The sequence below is a fragment of the Astatotilapia calliptera genome, chromosome 10 (assembly GCF_900246225.1).
Source record: "Astatotilapia calliptera chromosome 10, fAstCal1.2, whole genome shotgun sequence".
Taxonomy (NCBI): Eukaryota; Metazoa; Chordata; class Actinopteri; order Cichliformes; family Cichlidae; genus Astatotilapia; species Astatotilapia calliptera.
Genome location: NC_039311.1, coordinates 20,472,784 through 20,494,980, shown reverse-complemented (window position 1 = coordinate 20,494,980; position 22,197 = coordinate 20,472,784). Strand labels below are relative to the sequence as shown.

Here is a 22,197-nt window from a genome sequence, read left to right as displayed (position 1 = left end):
AGGACAGAAGACGTGCATAAAACTTACCAATATTTCTTCATGTAGGCAGGAAAGTGGTAATATTTACACATGTATACATTTTTTGAGCTGTGTAAAAATATAAATCAGAATAGTATGTATAAATTTGTGATTACATCAACTAGGATTGGTAAGATTGACTTTGCACGCCCTTAGATGAAATCGTGACATGTTTTAATTTAATCTGGATGACCTGCTCTACATTTGCTATGTCAGATACCAACTTATACAACCAGTCAAAAGTTTGGACACATGTCATTTTATCGTTTTTTTTCTTATTTTCATGACTATTTACATTGTAGATTCTCACTGAAGGCATCAAAACTACGAATGAACACATAGAATTATGAAGTAAACAAAAAGTGTGAAAACATGCTCAATATTTTAGATTCTTCAAAACAGCCACCCTTTGATTGCTGCTCTGCACACTCTTGGGATTCTCTCCATGACTTTCATGAGGTAGTCACCTGAAATGGTTTTCCAACAGTCTTTAAGGAGTTCCTAGACATGCTGAGCACTTGTTGACCCTTTTGGAGTTCGCCTTGTAATCGGAACGTTGCAGGTTCGAGCCCCGGCTTGGACAGTCTCGGTCGTTGTGTCCTTGGGCAAGACACTTCACCCGTTGCCTACTGGTGGTGGTCAGAGGGCCCGGTGGCGCCAGTGTCCGGCAGCCTCGCCTCTGTCAGTGCGCCCCAGGGTGGCTGTGGCTACAATGTAGCTTGCCATCACCAGTGTGTGAATGTGTGTGTGAATGGGTGGATGACTGGATATGTAAAGCGCTTTGGGGTCCTTAGGGACTAGTAAAGCGCTATATAAAATACAGGCCATTTACCATTACCATTTTGCCTTCACTCTGCAGTCCATCTCATCCCAAACCATCTGAATTTGCCACAGGTGACTGTGGAATGTTGCAGGATGCTTTTGTAGCCATGCTGATTCAGTGTGCCTTCAATTTTGAACAAATTCCCAACAGTATCACCAGCAAAGCACCCCCAACCATCACACCTCCATGCTTCACGGTAGGAACCATGCACGTAGTGACCATCCGTTCACCTTTTCTGAGTCGCACAAAGACATCGGGGGTGGAACAAAAAGATCTCAAATGTGGACTCATCAGACCAAAGCACAGATTTCCACTGGTCTAATGTCCATTCCTTGTTTTTCTTGGTCCAAGCAAATCTCTTTTGCTTGTTGCTTTTCCTTAGAAGTGGTTTATTAGCAGCTATTTGACTATAAAGGCCAGATTTGCGCAGTCTCCTCTGCACATTTGATGTTTAGAGGAGACTGCTACTAGGACTCTATTTATCCTCAGCAGCAGAGGTAACTCTTGGTCTTCCTTTCCTGGGCTGGTCCTCATGTGAACTAGTTTTGTCGTAGCATTTGATGGTTTTTGTGACTACACTTGGGGACACATTCAAAGTTTTAGCAATTCCCTGGACTGACTGACCTTCAGTTTTTAAAAGTAATGATGGGCAGTCTTTTTACTTAGCTGATTGGTTCTTGCCATAATACGAAATCTAACATGCCTTGACACATGCTCAATCATCCAGATAAGTAAATGTCAAAAGGTTGCTTCTGTTTGTCTGGATGGAACGTTTTCATTCGGAGAAACAATCCATCACTCATCCAAGTGACTTATTTAGTCTCAGCTGACTGCAGGTTTCCCCAACCTTATAAACAGTACATTTATACAATGACTGAAACTGAATGGACAAATGGCTGTGAGGTCAGTTCCTTGATCATTAGTTTGCAAATTGTCAAGACCACTGATCAACAACCACAATGACAAAACATTTCTCCCACTGTAAATGCTACATCCAGATGAAAATAATCAACCTTTTGGGATGAATTCTAACAATTGTCAAATAGGGCTATTGTGTACCAACCTGACTTCTGCACAACACAACTGATGCTCCCAACCCCATTAAGAAGGCAAGAAATTCCAATAATGAACCCTGACAAGGCTCACCTGTGAAGTGAAACCATTTCAGGTGACTACATCATGAAGCTCACTGACAGAAGGCTAAGGCTGTCAACAAACCAAGGAGTGGCTACTTTGAGGAATCTAAAAAATAAAACCTATTTAGAGCTTCTTTTTTTTTTTGCTACACGACTCCATATCTTGCTTCATATATTTAGTGTCTTCAGTATGTATCTACAATGTAGAAAGTAATTAACTTACAGAAAATCCATTAAATGAGAAAGTGTGTCCAAACTTTTGACTGGTCGTGTATGTTACTAGGTCACATTGAGGTTCCCCCCCCCCCCTTCTTTCATTTAAACCATCTTGTGACATAAAAAAAATTAATAGACTTGGAAAGTTGGTTTGCACTTTCTAACCAGCAGCCATGAATCCAACATTTTATAAAATGAAATTTTTAGTGTAGATGTTAAGTGTGACTGAAGAAGAACACATCTCAGCAGATATTAATAAAACTATACTTTGATGTGGAAATGAACCTCCCTCTAAGCGAAGTTTGAAATTGAAGCAAGTGAATTTTTTCCCTCAGATATGCATAGACGTCCAATTAAGGCCTAACTAGTTAATGATGTTCTGACACAAGACCTACTAGTACTGTTCAAACTGCAACAATGCAAACAGTACATCAACTCAGAAAGAAAGGTTCCATGTAATGTCTGAAGTTTACAACACCCTGCTTAACTCAACTTTTACAGCCCTGTAGTCCTACCAGAGCCCTGATGTCTACAAGCCAACAGCTCTTGGACATTTCTAGAGAGAGGCTAATAAGCAGAGGTGATAGGGCCTGTTTATCTGTGAAACAATCTGCTTTCTCACATTAAAGCTGCGCAATCTCTCAGTCATTTTGAAAACGCTGAAAAAACCTATTTATTTTTACTTGCTTTATCCTGGCTTTTTATTGTGCAAACACAGACACATTTACTTCTATAATTTTTGTTTATTTAATGATTTTTGTTTTTTTAAACTGAGGTTTGTATATTTATAATTGAGGTTTATGGTTTTTATTGCGTATATCTGTTTATATTTATTGTAGACTCACTCATAGATATGTATTATGTATATTTTGTGTAGCATGTATAGCACTTCTTGATCTCTGATGAAGACTCACAAGTCTCACATTAACAAGTTACTGTTCTAATACAAGGGAACGTGTCAAAAACTCTGAACTCCTGACACACATTTCACTATGCATTTCATGTTATTTATCTGTGGTTTTACCCTGAAACTAATCAATCTCATCTGTTTCAGTATGTGTCACCATACACTTCCATTTTCCCAAGCTGAGTAAATAGCTGACTAAACTGCTTAGCCATGTTTCTGCAAGTGACACTCTCTTATACGTGAGGGAAAAGCACAAAAATCTGCACAAGATAGAACTGCGATAATTTGCATCAGTTGACACCGTCATTTCCTGTTGACATTGCAAAGTATCACAAAATATGGTAGAAATCTTTCTTTATTCAACAAAGCTGTCAAATGAAAACTATTTACAGAATTTTAAAAGAAGACCATAAATCAGATGTTATGTATGGAGAACTATTTTTTGTTAATAACCACAAGCTGTATATATGCATATGTTAGGACAAAACTTACTGATCAAGAGCCTTGTAGTAGAGATCCAGGTCCTTGATGACCAGTTCTGTGGTCCTCATTGTAATCATCTTGTTTCTGTAGCGCTCATCAGCTTTGTCATACTGATCCTCTCGCAGCTCTTTCCTGTAAGCAATATTTTCAAATTGCACTTTTAGTTTAATGATAAATCGTTGAAAAATGGTTTTCTGTTACTGTTTCTCAACACTACCCAGGGCTTTGATAACTTAACTTTAACTTAAACCATTTTTAGTACACTAGGACACATCAGTACTACAGTATTAGTGCATTAGATGTCAGTCGTCTAACGCAGCGGTCCCCAACCCCTGGTCATTTAGTACCGGGCCGCGAGAGTTGAGGCGCAGATGCGAAATTTGTGGTTTTCAGGGTTTTTATCGTTAACTCTGTTTCCCTGGGTCTTTTCCCGTGTGTTATGAATAAATTTTCTTTTTTTGGTACCGGCCACACAGAAAAAATAAATAACTTCCTCATGCACGATCACCTGTCTTTGCCTTTAAAAGAGTTCGAGTGCTACTTCCTAATCACAAAAGACCCACGAACTGACACGGAATGGATCTGCGATCCATTTGTCAATAAACCGGGTGAATCCAGCATGTCTGTGCAAGAAGAAGATCAACTGTTGGAGATCACAACAGGCCTTAAAAGTATGTTCGAGACATCAACTTTGCCGGTATTCTGGATAAAAGTTGTGGCAGAATACCCCAAGATTGCCACAACAGCACTAAAAACTATGTTTCCATTTCCAACATCATATCTGTGTGAAGCGGAGTTTTCTGCAGTTACAGCTACCAAAACAAAATCGCGGAGCAGACTAAGCATAAGCAACACACTTCAGGTGTCACTGTCCCCCATTACGCCCAGGTGGGATCGTCTCGTTGCAGAGAAACAGGGCTCTCGTTGATTTAGCATTATGGCGAATTAGATATTTTCAAGTACTTTATATTTGTTTTGTAGTTGTGTGTCTTATTTTGAAAGAAATATTTAACTGTTACCATAGCAACCAGAGAGCGTTAAGGTTACTCTAAATGTTGTTGGTGTATTTCACACACTCAGACAATGTTTGCCAACATCAAGTGTAAAATGAAAAATTGGTATGCAAGATTTTGTTCAATCAAATATACACTGAGACGATAAAAGATGATCTTAACTTACCTCTTATTTTATGTTTGCATATTTATGTGCCTTATGGTTTACCTACACATGTCAAATTACATGCTTGAAAAGTGGATTTTGTAAGCTGGACTAATTCACATAGCTTAACATCCCATTGCCTTTGAGTACATTTTTACAATTATTTCATGTTTGATACAGCCCTTAAATACAGCAAAATATTAGTCCAGTTATGCTCCACCACATTCATGTCATTAGAGTCAAATGCCAGATCCTTCCCAGTAGGGCTGGGCCATATTATACCGTTAAAGGTAATACCGCTGTAATGTTAGGCAATGACAAGAAAATGAAAATTCACGATAGAATGTGGATAAAACGCGCATGCGGAGTGCCTTTGTATTCATACACACATACGGAGAATGAGAAAGGCTAAAACAGATTGTTGAATGAAACAGATGAACCAGAATTGGTTTGTAAAAATGGTGCAACTTCAGTGACGTGGAACTGGTTTGGTTTTTGTCCATCAGATAGCTCCAAAGCACATTTTTTTGTAGAACATGCAAGCAGGCCGTCGTTATTACCGTATTTTTCGGACTATAAGGCACTCTTAAAAGCCTTTAAATTTCTCAAAACTTGACAGTGCACCTTATAATCCGACGTTACAATTGTGGAAAATGACATGTTGCAGGCTCAGAAATGGTAAAAATGGGTTGGTGGCTAAGAAGCTCTGGGGTCCTAAGATGTACCTGTGTGCCTTGGTTACTGAACACCTGATCATAGAGGAGAAACTCTTGGACAAACAGACAGAGGTGTATCATAATAGGATGACTTCACACACTCGGCTGTACACTCTATGGTACACATAAGTATTGGTATTAATATTCTGACAGGGATCTGAACAATACACAGTATTTATAAATGAAAACAAATAAAGTTCTAATTCACAGCAGTCTAATCCAGAATATATACAGATATAGCAGAGGTGTTATTGCTGCGAAAAACATCAACAATAATGGTTAATCATGCTGTGTTTTTATTATATGATAACATTTATTTCTACTGAATTAGCTCAACGTCTCTCGGGATAGAAGATCTATTGGAGATTCACTTCTTGTCATCCTCATTTGTTTTACACAGAACCTGAATGGACAGCTGCTTTTGGGATATCATGTTTTTCCACAATTTTCCAATCAGTTTTCTTATCTGTATTATTTCCTCATTTTCTGCATGACCATATGTGTATAGAGTAAGCTCTGTATGTGTAAGTGCCGCATATCTGCATGTTTCACCTATAATGCAGTATCTCCTCCTCAAAGCCATTCTGTCGGCCCAATGCAATACTGCGGTTTCTTTTCAAATCCTCCAGCTTGCGCTCTGCTTCACGCCGTTCTCTGGAAAACCACAGAAAGAGATGAAGGGAAGGAATTTAAAATACTACAAACAGCTCTGTAACATTTACAAGTGTTAAGTGTGGCATTTCTGATGTGACGGAGCCTGAAACTATTTTAATTGCTTGGTTGCTTCACCAATCATGTGGAAAATTGATAATGGGTGTGGTGCTCTTACTTGCGTAGCTGCATGACTTGCATGTTGCCCATGTCCTTCATAAGAGCCTCACGTTTACCCAGAACTTCTTTCAACTCCTCAACACGTTTTCTCAATGTCAGGTTGTCCTGTAACCAGCGCTCCTGGACCTAGGATTCATTAAGAAGGTTTAAACTTTTAAAAAGTGCTTGCCGTACTCATGTAGCTAGAGTTAGGCGAATCTAAAATAAAGTTTCTTAACTTCGTTTTAAAGTTACGAAACGTGAAACAGTGTTTGCTCTGTTGTCCTGTACCTTTTGAGTGTCTATGTCCTGACGGATGTTTCCCATTTCCTTATTAATTTTCTCCTTGTGCTTCTCAGCTTCATGGAGCTGAGTGTTAGTTTCATGGAGCTCAGACTCTTTTTGCTGCAATGATAGGGTCCGTGAAAGGGTTAAACACATTCAGAAATAATAAAATCAACACATTTACAGTCAAGCTTCTACAGCTAATCTCACAAGAAACAATGCTAAAGTGTTAAAATGAAAAAGTTGGTGTTTCAAAGTTATATAAAATATATGCGTACCTTTTACTCCGAGGCTACAATTCAATATATGTCACAGAATAAATCACTGGGGGTGGGGGTTGTGATGCATCTTGTACAACAATGCCAAACATGTTACCTCTTTATATTCATCTTTGCCCTCATCGACATATTTAGTGATGTCTTTTTCCAAAGTGGTGATCGCCTTTAATTTCTCTTTAATGGAGCTGATCTGTCAGAAACACAGTCAGAATTCAGACTTAGATGAACAGATATTCACAGTTTATTTGTGGCAGAACAAAGGTCTTACAAAAACATAATGCTCTGTCATTATCTATTAATATGTGTATGTGTGTGTGTGTGTGTGTGTGTGTGTGTGTATACAATACAAAAAACTATGACATGACATGCACAGCAAATTAAATGGAAAAAAAACTTTAAATGAAAACTGATAACAAGTAATTGCTCCGTAAATGTAAAGTTCTGTGCTGTTTTTTCATTATAGAGAAAGCACGTTCCAAAAGAGACAAAAGTGAGACTGTGCCCACCTTCTCCTGCCCTTCTTCCTGCTTCTGCCTCTTGCGCTCCAGCAACTCTTGTTTCTCCTGCTGTAGCTTCTCCAGAGTGGCAGACAGAGGGGACAGCTGTTCCTTTGCCTCCTGGTAAACCACAAAGTGGAACAGGAAAAAAAACCCACACACAAAAAAGGGACAACATAGAAAATTTATAGAATTTTTTTTTAAACCATGCAACTAAAAATAAACAATGTTCACCAAACATCTGGTAGCCATATATAATGAATATATAAGACTTGATTGTATGATTATGGTACATTTCTGTTATTTTGTATTAAGAGTATGAGAATAAAGTGTGAAACATTTTAATCTTCATGTGAATATAAAATATGTAAGCACAAAAAAAAAAAAAAAAAAAAATACCCTGATGTCTCTGGTCAAGGATTGGATCTCAGTGGTGAAATCGGCACACTGCTCCTCCAGCTGCTGCTGTTTCTGCATGTCACTGCTCAGCTGGAGCTTTTCTGCTCGTGTCTCATTCACTGCACTTCTAAGCATCTGTATCTGTTCCTGCTGGTCCTGGATCAGCTTACGTTTCAACTCCATCTTGCTGGAAGCTGAAAATATACAAAGAGGTAAAGAGAAAGAAAAAACAACTAGCAACTAGAGACACATCAACAAACCAGCCAGGGACTCATATCACACGATTTCCAGCATCTTTGGTCACTGATGACCGGCAGGGTCAATGCATACCATTTTATTCATGAACAACATGCATACAGCGGTGCAAGCGATCAGTTATATGAGAGTAAATCGCAGGTGGAACAAAAATGTTTTTAACAATAAATCCAATCAGTAACTTAGATGATCGTCAACAGGCTGAACGAGGACATCTTAAAGAAGCTAACAAATGGCTAGCAGCCTCGGTATGAGCAAAGAATCAAAGCAGTAAAACTGTTTAAGCTGTTTCAGTGAGAAAAGTAATCTAGTGTTTGAGCGAAATCAATAAAACAGCCCTTCTCGAATAACTGCTTCTATATCTTCATACCCCCCTCCCAGTCACACTCCTTATGTAGGTCCTCAGAGCATGATAATTGAGCCAAATTCTTAAATTTAAAAAAAGAAAGAAATAAAAGATTTTGAGTGCCAAAGTTAGAAAATTAAGAATGTAAGAGACACAATTTCCCCGTGAATGGATGTGCTTGCTTTGTGTCATCTTACTGGTGTCTAACTTGTGCTGAGTTTCTTGTTTCTCCTGACTGACTTGTTGTGTGGTTCTGGTCAGGTCTACTCCTTGGAGTTTTGCTGCATGCTGAGCGATTTTCCTCTCCACGTCCTTAAGGTCCATCTGAAAAGCAAAAGAAAATCCAAAAAAGGACATTGCTTAAATGGAACTCTAATAACAACATCAATCAACAAGAATAATTTATAGCCAATTAAATATCAGGAAAATAAAGAAGAGAATGAAGAAAGGTGAGAAAACAAAGGCCCACAAAGGTTTAAGCTGGGTAAAGAGAGATCAGGAAAGATATAAGTGCAAGTCCAGAACGACAGGCAGGAGGTTAATACCAGATATCTGTCCATGAGAGAAATGTCCTGCAAGCAGGCCTTGGCAGTTTCTTCCTCAGACATCAGCGTGCCAAGCAGAGTCTCCTGCTCCTCCACGTCACCCTTCAACCTCTCAATTTCTCTATTCACAGTCTGTAGACGGTTTTTCAACTCCGGTAGCTCCTTTTCCTGAAGCTGTACAATGGACTGTCTGAGAGACATGACAATGAAAAGTAAATATACTTTGAAAGTGTGACACTTATTAAAAACCTGTATGTACAACAATGTCTCCTTTTGACACCTTGTTATTAAAGTCTACAAGCATATTTGGAGGCACATTTTCAAATATCTGTCACAAAACTATGAAAGAAGAGTTTTGGAGTCATGTCGTACGTACACTTGAGTTATTATAATATACAACTGCAGAACACAACAGAATTATTATTCAACATTATTAATAGTTAAAAGACGTCAATCTCCACCCCAAAAAACCAAACCAAACCAAAATAAACCTTAAGGGCATTTGAGCGGATGGTGGGGGTGCGGGGAAAAAAGAAAACTCTTAAACCCCCACAGTTCTCACGATTCATCTTGTGAAAAACCACCTTTTCATCAGTCTCTGTCATAGAAATGGCTGTTAATATACTAATTTATAAACCAATAGTCAACCTTTTGTTATCTGACAAAGTTGAATTCATGTAAAAAGAAAAACGCTTTAAAAAGGTGTACTACATCCCACAAAAAGGTAAGTGTTCTCAGACTAACAATTCTGATAAGGTTGCTAACCTCATTTCACTTGAATAAAGGCAGCCTTTGAGAGACTGTGTAATCGCTGGGTAGATTTTTCAGATAACGTTCCTGAATGGCTCAAATCACGTATCACTGACAGGAAATTCTTCATCTTTGGCGGAGATTGAGTATCACTCTGTGATGTTCTACACGGCAGTTGTCATTGAAGTTGACAGTAGTTACATTTCTCACATTACTGTACATGTTGCTATTTACCACCCTTATCAGACAGCATAACATTTGTTACCATGACAATGATGTACTGAACTATCTGGCCATACATTTAAATGGTAAATGGTAAATGGCCTGCATTTGTATAGCGCTTTTCTAGTCCCTAAGGACCCCAAAGCGCTTCACACTACATTCAGTCATTCACCCATTCACACACACATTCACACACTGGCGATGGCAAGCTACATTGTAGCCACAGCTGCCCTGGGGCGCACTGACAGAGGTGAGGCTGCCGGACACTGGCGCCACCGGGCCCAGTAGGCAAACACGGGGTTAGTATCTTGCCCAAGGATATTTGGCATGCAGGCAGGAGGCAGCCTGGGATCGAACCACCGACCTTCTGATTAGTGGCTGACCTGCTCTGCCACCTGAGCTACAGCCACCCCCATTAACAAAAAGACATTAACAAAAAGATTACTGCATTTTATCTTCATAAATAGATTTTCAGAAGTTTGCTACTACAGTTTTTGACTTTTATGTCCCAAACTGTGGAATAGCCCACCTGAAAACATTAGGAAAACAAACCGCTGATAACTTTGTGAAACTCTTGAAAGCAAACTGTTGTGTCTATAATGTCTGTTTTCTGAAGGAGAGGAGAGGAGAGGAGAGAGATAACACACATATAATATAAGATATCCTGTCCCACGACACACAGTGGCCATACTATATGTGCTAAAAGGGGACACCTCTTAAACTAGTGTTTCTACTTAACTTAAGTGGAAACACTCATCAGAGTTAACTAATTTAACTTTATCTAGTGTTTCCACTGTAAAGCTGCACCTACTAATGAGTTTAGCTACATTTAGCTGAGCATTTAATCATCTTATTGCTTCCAAGTTAAAGAGACCTAATAAAAACAAACATCCCTTTTGAGAGACACTTGGCCTACTTCAATGTCCTGAATTTGAACCACAGGCAGCCAAGACATTTGGTGCATTGCAGGGTCACTGAAGACAGGCTGTGCCTCATATGATAATACAATCAAACGAAAAAGTAATGGCATATCAGATGACTCAGAGGCTCGACTCAGACTCTGGTTGTAGAGATCACAGCTATATAAGGTGAATTAATTAAGTATGCACACATAAAATCAGCTCACATGAACTCATTGGATACATTGTCACACGGCCCTGTAGCAGAATATTCACACCCTTTGAAAGATGGCAGCTGAGAAAAGTTTTTCCATCTCCATTAATAAAACGAAGCAAACATAATGTACAGGCAGCCACAAGGTGGGGCTGAAAACCCTCGAAAAATTTAAGTACGTGACTATTTACATAAGATTATTTGTAAATATGACACTGAAATGTTTTCGTTTTTTGTATACATGTTTCTCTGACTATCATCACACTCACTATAAAAGTTAACATGAAAGGTTGTCCTGACAACAACAAAAAAGTGTCTGTTGGCTTACTAAACTATGTTCATCTCAGAGATTTAACACACACTGTATGTGTGTGTGTGTGTGTGTGTGTGTGTGTGTGTGTGTCCGTGTCCAGAATTTAGAACTATGACACTCTAGCTCCATCTACTGGAAAGGAAAGAGAACAAGAGACTGTCCACAGGCTAATTTATTTCCTTGTTAGGAAGAAAAATGGTAACCCTGTAAATTTTGGAAAAATCAATTAAAGATATTTACTTTTATGGTCATTTATTTATTTAAAAAATCAAACTCAGTATAGGAACCTTATGCTACACAGTCCTATAGACTGGTGTTTATCAGTCTATATGCAGTGCTGCTTAAATGCCTTTTGCTTATTACAACTGGGTGACTACAGAAAAGACATCAGGGATTTGTTCTTTGCACTGTTTTATGGTAGAGTTTTAAATTACTATGATGCTAAACAACAACAGTTCTGGTCTTCTATTTTTTATTACTCTTTATTTTTTCAATTTTTTTCTAGTTCTAATATTGTTGAGGGTATCACCTGACATTTGTTTTTACTTGAGTTTAGAAGCAGAAAAAAAAACACTCAGATCAGAGACCCCTCTGGTTCAGTACCTCACAGGTTTGAGAGCCATCATCTCATCTTTCTTCCTCTCCTTCCTCTTCAGGTCCTGCTCTGTATTTTTCAGTTTGTCCGGCACCAGGCGTAACTTCGACTGCATGTCGTTGATAACCTCCTGCAGATCAGACTCAGAGGGGAACGTCCGCTGGCACACTGGGCAGCAGGGCTCCCTGTCCTCTGTCAGCTGACTGATGAATTGGGTGTACACTGCTGTGGCTCCAGCTAGCATGGCTATACCAGGACAGGTGCAGAAAGAGAAAATTTATTAATCATTTGCCAATTATTACTAGAAAAGACGCCAACCAACCACACTGTACATTAGGCTTTTAGTTAAAATGGGCATACACACTAAAGTCAAGTAATCACTTCCTTGGTTAACTTACTGCATACCCAGAGAATGCATATATAGTTATATTCAATAGTTTTTTGTTTTTTTAGACAAGACATGATGATCAAGGACTAATCAATAAGTAGCTACTCTGCTTTATCCTCATTTTTACACTACATTGGGTTATTACAATGAACACCACTATATAAAACGGGAATAACAACTAGCAACTTATTGGGAAAGTAATTATGACAAAGTAAGTTCTATACAACTGGACATTTTGCAGCCAGAGCACTAGTGAAAAAGAGGCATTTTTATAGTTTACAGTTAAGGTCCACACTGCAATTAAGGATCTTGTCAACTCCAAGGTGCCAATTCTAGTTAATTTTTTAGGCCATTAACCTCTTTGTTTGGATATCTTCTCCAGATCTTCTTGCAGTTTGCCCAGGTCCTGGTCTAGATCTTGACTACCACACACATTGAAGAACTTCTCTTCGTCACTGGTTAACTGCTGCTCCTTCTTACGCAGCTCAGCAGAAATGTGACTTTTGTTCTGCTCACTTGAAGCCAAGTCCTTACTGAAATGTAGGAAAAAACAGCAATATAACACCAATCAGTCCCTCTGAAAAACGTCTTTTTAAAAGCATTTTCTTTCATCGTGTGTGTGCTTCAACGTAAATGCATTTTGCTAACTTGAGTTTTGCAAGTCTGTTCCTGGTGCTGTTAATTTCCTTGGACTTGGAATAGATCCAGTCCTCCAGCTCTCTCTTGTTGGGAAAGTGGCCCAGTAAGGACACCAGATCCTCACTGTGACGGGACTTGAACTTGCGTACCTGCTCCTCCTTTTCGCCCTAAAAGATTAAAAGAGCAAACGGAGAAATGAGAGTCTACAGAGAAAGGAAACATGATGTGGCAGCTGGCATAAAAGGGAACGACGAAGAAGGGAGGTTAGAGGTTAGAAAGAAGGTTAGATTACCATGCAGGGTTACTTGGTTTTACTACCACTACAGTACAGTTGGATGAGTTTCTGCAACATTTTTTTAACATCACCTTCGAGGGGGTCAACTCTAAGAAAGGCTGCAGTAATCAACGTTGACTCTTTTTCTTTAACTGTAGATGACACATTACCTTATTCTTTTTCAGCATGTCCATCTCCGTGCGTGCAGTCATGTGTGTGTTGAGCGTCTCCATCTCTTGATCTAGCCGTCTCTGTTTGCGGTCAAGTTCAGCTTTTTCTCTCTGGAGCTCCGAAACCTCAGCCTTCAGCTCTTCCACGTTGGAGTTCTGGATTGCACTCTGCAGCTCACGCTCCTGAACAGGAAAACAAACATTGAAAAAAATGGCATCAATTATACAACAAAAGACCACAGTGTGTCAGCAGTATAGTTCCAGTTAAACTTTCTATGGCAGAAATTTTAAAACTTCATTCACAAAAATGATAATAACAAATCGCAGGAATAATGCACAACTGTTTGACAAAAACATTTCTGAACATTATGCAAACAATCTCTTCGAGAAAGCTCAGGAAATGTATATCTCTCTGTCTTACTCCCTTTCTGTGTGTCCTCTCTGTTATCTGTTATTCGAGTGTAGAGCAGGGCGATATGACCAAAAATATTTATCACTATATACATTTGAAAATTTGCGATAACGATATAACTGACGATATAATTGACACTAGACAAAATACTTTACGACTCCACAATTTTATTAGTGCAAAAAAACCCCAAAACATCAATATATTTTTACTTAAACAAGCAGCTGTTTTTTTATGTGCATTAAAGTTATATAAATATTTAACAGTACAAATGCAAATTCCTTACTGACAGTTTAACCAAAAGGCATTTCCAGTGGAAATTGGCCGACATATCCTCAGCATAACCATGTAGAATATCCACAAAACTTAAAAAGAGGTTATACACACACACACACACACACACACACACACACACACACACACACACACAATACGGTAATATTATGTTGAAGCACAGTACGTATCACTCCGCGAGGCTCCTGCCTACGATAGCCGTAATGTTCCGACAACCCATCAAGCGGTGCGGGTTCGTAGCTTAGCAAAGTTGTACTAAAACATTTGACAGATTTTCGAGCACCGTGTACGACATAAAATCGTTTCGAGGTCAGTAAACACAACCAGAAGTCATACATAAGGCACACGGGATAATAAGGGGCACTGTCAATTTTCAGAAAAATCAAAGGATTGATTTTAAGTGTGCCGTATTTTCCAAAAAACACGGTAATAACGACGGCCTGCTAGCATGCTCTACCAAAAATAGCGCTTTGTGGTGTATCTGACGGACGAAAGCCAAACCAGTTCCACACCACTGAAGTTGCAGCATTTTTACAAACCAATTCTGGTTCATCCGTTTCATTCAATGATCTGCTTTCGGCCTTCTCATTCTCCGTCGCCGAAATGCTTTTTCCGCCATGTGCGTATGAAAACAAAGGCACTGCCCTATTCGAGTGTTATCACCATTACTGACAAAACATCAAGTTACAACCTGAGCATTGTTACTTCTTTGTCTGGTGTGAATAAAGAGTCAAACATGCTACAAATTAAAAACATTTTTTGAGGGAATGTGTAGGGAGGGCACCAACATCTTTTTCCAGAATAACTGTGTGTAGGTTCACATGCTCTGTGTGCCCCAAACAAAGTGTAATCCTTAATATGGAATTCTGCAAATTAACCAAAAAACAACCACCTTTTAAAATTCACAGCAAAACAAAATACTCTCACCACTTTAGCCAATTCATTTTCCAGATCCTGCAGTCGAGTAGACGAACCCTCCAGCCTCTGCAGCTCTGCTCTGACACTCCTCAGTTCTTGCTGCTTCTTTCCCTGCATGTCTCTCTTCAGCTCCACTGTTCTCTCCAGGCCAGTTTTCTTATCCCTCATTTCATCAATAGACTGCTGCTTCTGCTGCTCCTTTTCCTGCAGATCGACCTTATGACACAAAAGCAAACGCAGGAATAAGGCACCATGAACATGACCTGCATATTTATTTTTAATTGCACAGTCCAAAATTCACGAGTGATGTAAAAACTTCTGTGAATATAGTAAGAGTGGAATTTTCAGTGGCTTCTTGTGTTCAGTAGTTAAAATCTTTCACAAAAGAGAAAACTGCACATGAAATGTCAACATCGTCTTAACAGTTTCTGTCTATATTACTGAATGTTTTATGGAAAAACCTTCTAAGACACTAGTGAATAATAAAGATATATTTATGTATTAAGAGTCTCTGCAGATGATCAGACAGAGAGAAAACAATAGCACTGCTTAACAGCATTAACCAGAAATGAAAAAATGAAAATATTTAAAAGAATTCTTGTCCATTTTGTTTTTCAACTCTGTTTGTAAATAACATGAATTCAGGAAAACTCTTGGTTTTTTATTTCAACTGAGAATTTCTTACCATAACTTGGCCAAGTGTCCCTTTTTCCTGCTCCAGTCTCTGCGTTACGTGACGATGAAAGCTCTCAAGCTGAAGAGCAGTGAAGGGTGGTCGGTCATAGCCCTCCATCTCCAGGTAGGTTGACAGAGAGCGAACCTGTGTGGGAAAGGGGAGGAAAAGGGAGGAAAAATATACCAACATGTGTGATTTGTTCAAGGAACAACCTAACATTCGCTTGACACTGCTGTGATGAAATTTTCCTAGTCTCTGTCACTCGATTATATTCATTTAAAGCCTCCATTACAACAACTGCAACTGTGCCCCCATTACCTGAGTGTCACGTTTCCTGATGTTTTGTGTATGGTGGTCAGCTTCCGACTGTAGACGACCTGGGAAGAAGGAAAAACAAAAGCAAAATAGGTGTAAGAAGCTAGTCTTGTACTAAAGAAAAATAAAGTTTATGCTGAAAAAAATAGCCTTAATAATACGAATATTTTCAGCTTAATCATTTATTTAGCATTGAGTGTGATATTCTGCCAGAATGCTGGAATATATTCAATCGTGCGTGTGCTTTCACATTCAGATACAGATGTTTAGCTACCCTGGTAGCACCAGGTGTACAGCTGTGGGTACCTTGTTCACCCAGAAGTTCAGCTTTGATTCTGTTGAGTCTCTGACACTCTCTGCCAGCTCTCTCCAGCTCCTTCTGGCACTCGGTCAGCCTTCGCTCCTTCTCCCTCACTGTCCCCTGGTGGTTCTGGTAAATGTCCTGCAGCTCCTCATCTGAACCCTGAAACACCTGCCACACACAGTAAACTGGTTTCAGAGTGGCTCACCGAGTGTAATTAATATAGACATTTGGACCTGCTTTTATAAATGCTTTAAAATAAAAACAGTATATAGTGGTAATAAATTTGGTCTTTCAGTCATAAATCTGCCCCAATTGCTCTGGTTCCATATAGTTCAAAGTCCTGATACTGTTAACTATAGGAATAGATCCCATCACCCAACAAACAGAAGTGAAAAGATAGAGTAGTCATGCTAGCCAAAGGTTAACTGGCTCATTGTTAAGTTAAACAATCTCATTCACCCTCTGTAGCTTTTTTTTTTTAATTTTTATTAGTTCCTCACTGAAGATAATGACACATCATACAAAGTGGACTCTAGAGTACAATGAGGCAACTGCTAAGCTTTTCCTGCAGAAGAAAATTAGCCTGTGTGGCAAAGTCTGGCATATTTACATGAATACATAAATATAATTAAGCCTATTATAAGGGAGAAAAACATTAATAATACAACCTCATTAACTTTGATCATGCATTTTATTATTTATCTCATACTTAATTTTTCAGTCTTTTTCATCCCGGCATTCCTCCTTTACGAAAAGTTGTCATTCCTAATTGTTCTTCTGCTTTAGGTTTTTCATCACAAAATAAAAAAAAATATATATATATACTACGTATATTATCAAATTACCTGCTCCATTGTTTCCTCCAGCTCCTTATTGTCCTCCTCCATCTGTTTCTTCCTGCTGTCTAAAGCCTTGATCTCATTATCTAGCTTCATCACTTTCCCGAGTTTAAGGTCAATATCCATCAGTCGATTCTGAAAAAGACGATTACCATTATACCTTAAATATTATTGTGCTATAAGCTTTATTCAGCTGATTCAGTGAATGAAGTTACTTAAAGCATTACTGGTTGTTCATTTGCAGTGAAATACAATAAACTTGTAACAGACTCCTATAGGGATGTATTTGCAGTGAAATATAAAAAATATATTTGGTCAGTTGATTTAATAAGAATAAGATATTTAAGTTATTTTATATATTTTATCCCCTTCCAAGGTGCTCATTGCACCCATATGCTTTGACACAGGATTAAAAAAAAAAAGACAAAAAAACTTTTAATCATAGCACACCCAAATAATTTATCAGTGTTCCTCAACTTCTTCCACTCAAGAAGAAATACTTGCAAGGTTTGAAATCTGCTTGCACCACAATATGTATGCATGTATACATACACTTCATTAGGTAAACCTCTTGCACTGCTCAGTGGCACAAGTATGTAACCAGCAAATCGCATGGCAGCAATGCATTTAGACTTAGACACATTCATTGCAGACACAGTCAAAACAGCCTGGTGAAATTTAAACTGAGCTTCAGAATGGGGAAGAAAGGTGATGATGATGGTCTGAAAAAGAGAAAATCTCCAGAGATCGGCAGTTCTCTGGCTTAAAATGCCTTTTGATGTAAGCGGACAGAGGAGAATGACTGGATTGCTTCCAGACAACAATAACTTAAATAACCACTCGCCAAGATTTTCTTGGCACATTTTGGACTCCATTGTAACAATTGAGCATCGTTTAAACACCACCGCCTCTCTGAGTGCTGATCATATCCATCCTTTTATGACCACAGCGTGCCCATCTTCTGATGGCTGCTTCCGGCAGGATAACACACACTGTCACAAAGCTCAGATCTTCTCAAACTGGCTTACTGAACATGGCAATGAGTTCAGTGCAGTCAAATGGCCTCCACCGTCATCAAATCTCAACCCAACAGAGCACCTTTGGAATGTGATGGGATGGAAGCTTGGCCTCATGGATATGCAGCCAACAAATAAATAAATACACAAAACACACATACACCAGCCCACCTCAAGCGGCTCAATCTGGTTCTCTATCTGCTGGACGCTGGCTTTTGAGGCCATCAGTTGGGCTTCCTTGGTGTCCACAGTTTCTCGAATTTGCTGGGCCTTCTCCTTGTTCTGCTTCAGGTAGCGCAGCTCCACCTGACACTCTTTGACTGTCTGACTCTGTTTGAGTCGCAGCTGACGCATTGTCTCTAGAGCTTTGATATACCTGATCAGGAGAGAGAAATTGACATTAACAGAAATTCCTTTTAGGCTAAAACTGGGTAATGCAACACTTGTGTCGTCCATTTACTTGGTTGCAGCAAAAATGGAGTCAAATTTGTCTTTGAGTGCTTTTCCCTCACTAAGGGGCCAGTTAGACTCTTCTTGGTGGCAGAAGATGACATGATTTAGGACAGGCTTCGACACACCCAATGCAGAAATCATCTCCCGGTCCAGCTCACCACACTTAGAAGACAAGCTGACTTTCTCACCATCTCTGGATGAATTATAATAGACAGTCGCATAAGAAAAAGGTCAGGAAACCTTAGTATACAATCCACAAATATTTCTCTTTTTTTTTACTTTAAACAAAACTTTACATAAGAAACATAAGATTTTGGCTTACTTCCATCTGGTAATGACCTGCTCTAAGCTTTTGAAGGTGTAGCTTTTTGCCTTCTGAGTGCATGACATAGAGCGTTGGATGGTCACTTTCTCTCCATTGACATCTGAGAATAAGAGGCGAATTTGAGCACGCACATCCGTCTCATGGGCATCCTGGAATCATATGAACATCGCTATACGTGAATAAAGGTGAAAAAATCATCCAACAAGGACCTGAAGAAGATGTAAAGGCTAAGACTAAATTTTAACATGTTCAGAAAATGCTAAATTTGAGAAATCATAACAATTCTTAAGGTATGAAGACAAACTAAACCTGATAAAGATATTTAGCACCAAGCAGTTAGGAGTTTTATTGTCATTTTCACAAGTGACTTAAATCAGGCTTTTTCACACACTTCATCCCTGTCTTATGTTTTCTAGTATTAAATTTGCATTTAAAACATATAAAATATTACAAATACACAAACAAATCTGTTGCAAAAAGTAATTTCAGATGCATGCCACACATTATGAGTCTTAAGTGTACCACTGCAGTCAGAAATAGAGAAATGTACTTTTAGTTCAACACAAACAAACCTTTGGATCATGAACAAATGCACCTCCTTTAGATCCAGGGGGAAGTTCTCCAGATGTTGCATACTTTAGGCATTCAATAATAGTCTGAAAGCATCAAAAAGAAATGAATACATGACAGCAGCATTTATCATTCTGGAATATTATTCTTCAACTTCCTGTAAGCCATTGGAAAATACAAAAAGTGCTATGTCGACCCTTGTGTTCGCTGTCATGTTTCGATAAGTCAAGTATTGCTTTTGTCAGAAATGCTTTCGTACTGTTTTCCCTGCTCCATTGGGTCCGACCAGAACAGTCAGAGGAGTGAAGAAAGAGATGACTTGTTTGTCTTTATCCTCAATCCCAAAGCTCCTCACCCCCAGGATGCTCATCTTGTCGATCTTTGACATTTTTGCTTTCTGAAAGAGAAAAGAAGGAGAGGTGATGAAAATAAGACACACAGGGATTCTCTTCCCTGTGAGTCAACGAAATATAGTAGGAGTGACAGATTATTGGTTTCTTATTGGCAGTAGCCACATTAACAAACAGGTCTTATCAAAAGAATAACTAACATCAGATGATGTGCTCGCTGCAGCGTTTGTGGTTTTCAACTGTTATCAGTTTGTGCTGCGTAACCACTAATCTACACTGACAAGTCTTTCAGCAAAACAAACCTTCCGCTATAATATTTGATGACTTAAAAAGACCTGAGCTGAAAACTGGAATCTTTACCTGTTATGCTAATTAATTTCTTCAACAACAGACTATAATAAAGCTTAACTACAGAGTTAGCGGTGATTAATTATTTCAAAGGTGCTTCGGCGTTCAATAAACTGAAATAAATATTCTTTTAGGATACATTTAAATAAAGTAGCTATCTTAGTAACATGTACCCGACGTTCAGTATATTGGGTATATCTGGAAAGCTGGCAGAATAAAGTACTTACTAAGTGTTGGTTAACTCAGGAGGCTAGCTTTCATGCTACGTCGCAGTGTTTTTAGCAGTTAGCGCCACACTGACCCACAGCAGCGTGACACAGGGTTTAATTTCGCTCACAACAGTAGTGTACAGCCACAGATACGACGTGAATTCAACTCACAACAGACAATTTTTACCCCCGTGCAACTCGGACATGTAACTACAGTTTTCGCGCTGCTTGTGAAGGAGGCAGCGTGAGAGAGGCAGAGGCTGACTTCCGGGAGGAGGAACGTCAATATAGAATATGAACATAGAGCGGCAAGCTTACGCCATAGATCTGTCCATCTGTAGCCCGTGTTTGTGTTTTATTCTGCAAGTTACAGTATGGTCGAAAGTTCTTATAGTTATTAGTTTCATTAGTTAGAATATGTTTGTTTCTTTTGCAAACGTTTCACCCTTTTTAAAGTAGTTTCCCTTTTGCAGTTATTTTTTTTTATTGTGCAAATGTTTAATTTCATTGTATTTTTTGTAGTTTTTAATTATCATTTAAGTAATAACTTTTTTTACTCGTTTTATCACAACATGGGGGTATTTGTTCGATTCTAATATCTGGAACGGATGTAATATCTGGAACAGAGGTGTCAAACATAAGGCCCAAGGGCCAGAATCGGCCAAAACAAAGACTCCAATCCTGCCCGCTGGAGAGCTTTGGAAAATGTGACTTTTAACTGTAGGTCTTACACCTTTTCATGCTGATAGGCCTCTCCCACAGCCATACTACACTAAAGTAATTAAGTAATAGATCAAAAATTACATTACAGAAAATAAATTGTTTTCACTATATAAATATAGACTTTTTTTTTCAATGTGTCCACAGTAAAAATAAAAATGTAATTGTACATATTTATTTCTTAATTTAAGCTTTTTGCTGACAGATTTCTTTCATTTTGTACGTCAGCATTTCTTCATTGTGTAGAAAAACAAGCTGCTGTAGCAGTTGCACTTGCTTTTCTTTAACTAAGATATCTCTAAGATTAAATATGCAATGAAATTTCTATACAGTGACAGAAAGGAAAGTTTCACTTTTCTGGTCATCTTAAGATTAAAATGGGCTGCATGTGGCCCATCATGTAAAATGAGTTTGATATCCACGACCTAGAACAAGGCTGAAAACACTTTTTTAAACGTTTGTTTTATATCTGTGCAGTGTAGTTTTAGTTACTTTTCCAAACCGTGTTTGTTTTCAGTTAACTAGTTTTATTTGATTACTCGGAATATAAAAACATTGCTATACACTGAATGAGTTCATCCTTTCTCCACACAGGACATAACTTTCTCTTCTTCTTTCAGCTGCTCGCTTTAGGGATCGCCACAGCAGACCATCTGCCTCCATCTCACCTTTTCTTTAGCATCCTCCACTTTCAAACTAACCCTCCTTCACATTTACATCCATAAACCTGGCTGCTACATGTTTTCCATTACATCTGCTTTCACTCCAGTGCACATGTCCAGACCATCTCAGCCTTGCCTCTCTAACTTTGTCTCCAAACAGCTCAACCTGAGCTTTCCCTCTGATCTACTCATGTCCATTTTGGTCACTCCCATTAAAAATTTTAGCATATTAGCAGCTCTGCCTTCTTTTTTTTTTTGTAGGTGTTACCATCTTCAAACCATATATCACAGCAGGCCTCACTGCTATCTTGTAAAACATTCCTTTCACTCTTGCTGTTGTCCTTCTGTCAGAAATCACCCCTGACACTAATCTCCACACACTCCACCCTGCACTCTCTTCTTCACCTCTCTTGTGCACAGTCTGTTGCTTTTGGATGGTTGACCCCAATTATT

The 22,197-nt window shown here is 38.8% G+C and overlaps 1 protein-coding gene across 1 annotated transcript in view; it reads right to left on the bottom strand.

Annotated features, from left to right (window-relative positions):
• rad50 (RAD50 homolog, double strand break repair protein) overlaps window positions 1-20,658 on the bottom strand; it is a 30,352-nt gene extending 9,694 nt beyond the window's left edge. The window contains exons 1-24 of the mRNA XM_026181638.1: window positions 20,381-20,658; window positions 19,715-19,852; window positions 19,458-19,541; window positions 18,883-19,034; window positions 18,568-18,753; window positions 18,279-18,483; window positions 17,098-17,226; window positions 16,255-16,420; window positions 15,952-16,010; window positions 15,643-15,777; window positions 14,967-15,173; window positions 13,337-13,519; window positions 12,902-13,059; window positions 12,611-12,786; window positions 11,874-12,111; window positions 8,873-9,062; window positions 8,525-8,651; window positions 7,727-7,920; window positions 7,337-7,447; window positions 6,928-7,020; window positions 6,559-6,672; window positions 6,287-6,414; window positions 6,010-6,111; window positions 3,593-3,715 (exon numbers count right to left, since the gene is read on the bottom strand). Of these exons, the coding sequence (XP_026037423.1) occupies window positions 3,593-3,715; window positions 6,010-6,111; window positions 6,287-6,414; window positions 6,559-6,672; window positions 6,928-7,020; window positions 7,337-7,447; window positions 7,727-7,920; window positions 8,525-8,651; window positions 8,873-9,062; window positions 11,874-12,111; window positions 12,611-12,786; window positions 12,902-13,059; window positions 13,337-13,519; window positions 14,967-15,173; window positions 15,643-15,777; window positions 15,952-16,010; window positions 16,255-16,420; window positions 17,098-17,226; window positions 18,279-18,483; window positions 18,568-18,753; window positions 18,883-19,034; window positions 19,458-19,541; window positions 19,715-19,843 (3,389 nt within the window). The 5' untranslated portion in view covers window positions 19,844-19,852; window positions 20,381-20,658. The remainder of the gene's footprint in view (window positions 1-3,592; window positions 3,716-6,009; window positions 6,112-6,286; window positions 6,415-6,558; window positions 6,673-6,927; window positions 7,021-7,336; window positions 7,448-7,726; window positions 7,921-8,524; window positions 8,652-8,872; window positions 9,063-11,873; window positions 12,112-12,610; window positions 12,787-12,901; window positions 13,060-13,336; window positions 13,520-14,966; window positions 15,174-15,642; window positions 15,778-15,951; window positions 16,011-16,254; window positions 16,421-17,097; window positions 17,227-18,278; window positions 18,484-18,567; window positions 18,754-18,882; window positions 19,035-19,457; window positions 19,542-19,714; window positions 19,853-20,380) is intronic.
• Between the last annotated feature and the right edge of the window lie 1,539 nt (window positions 20,659-22,197).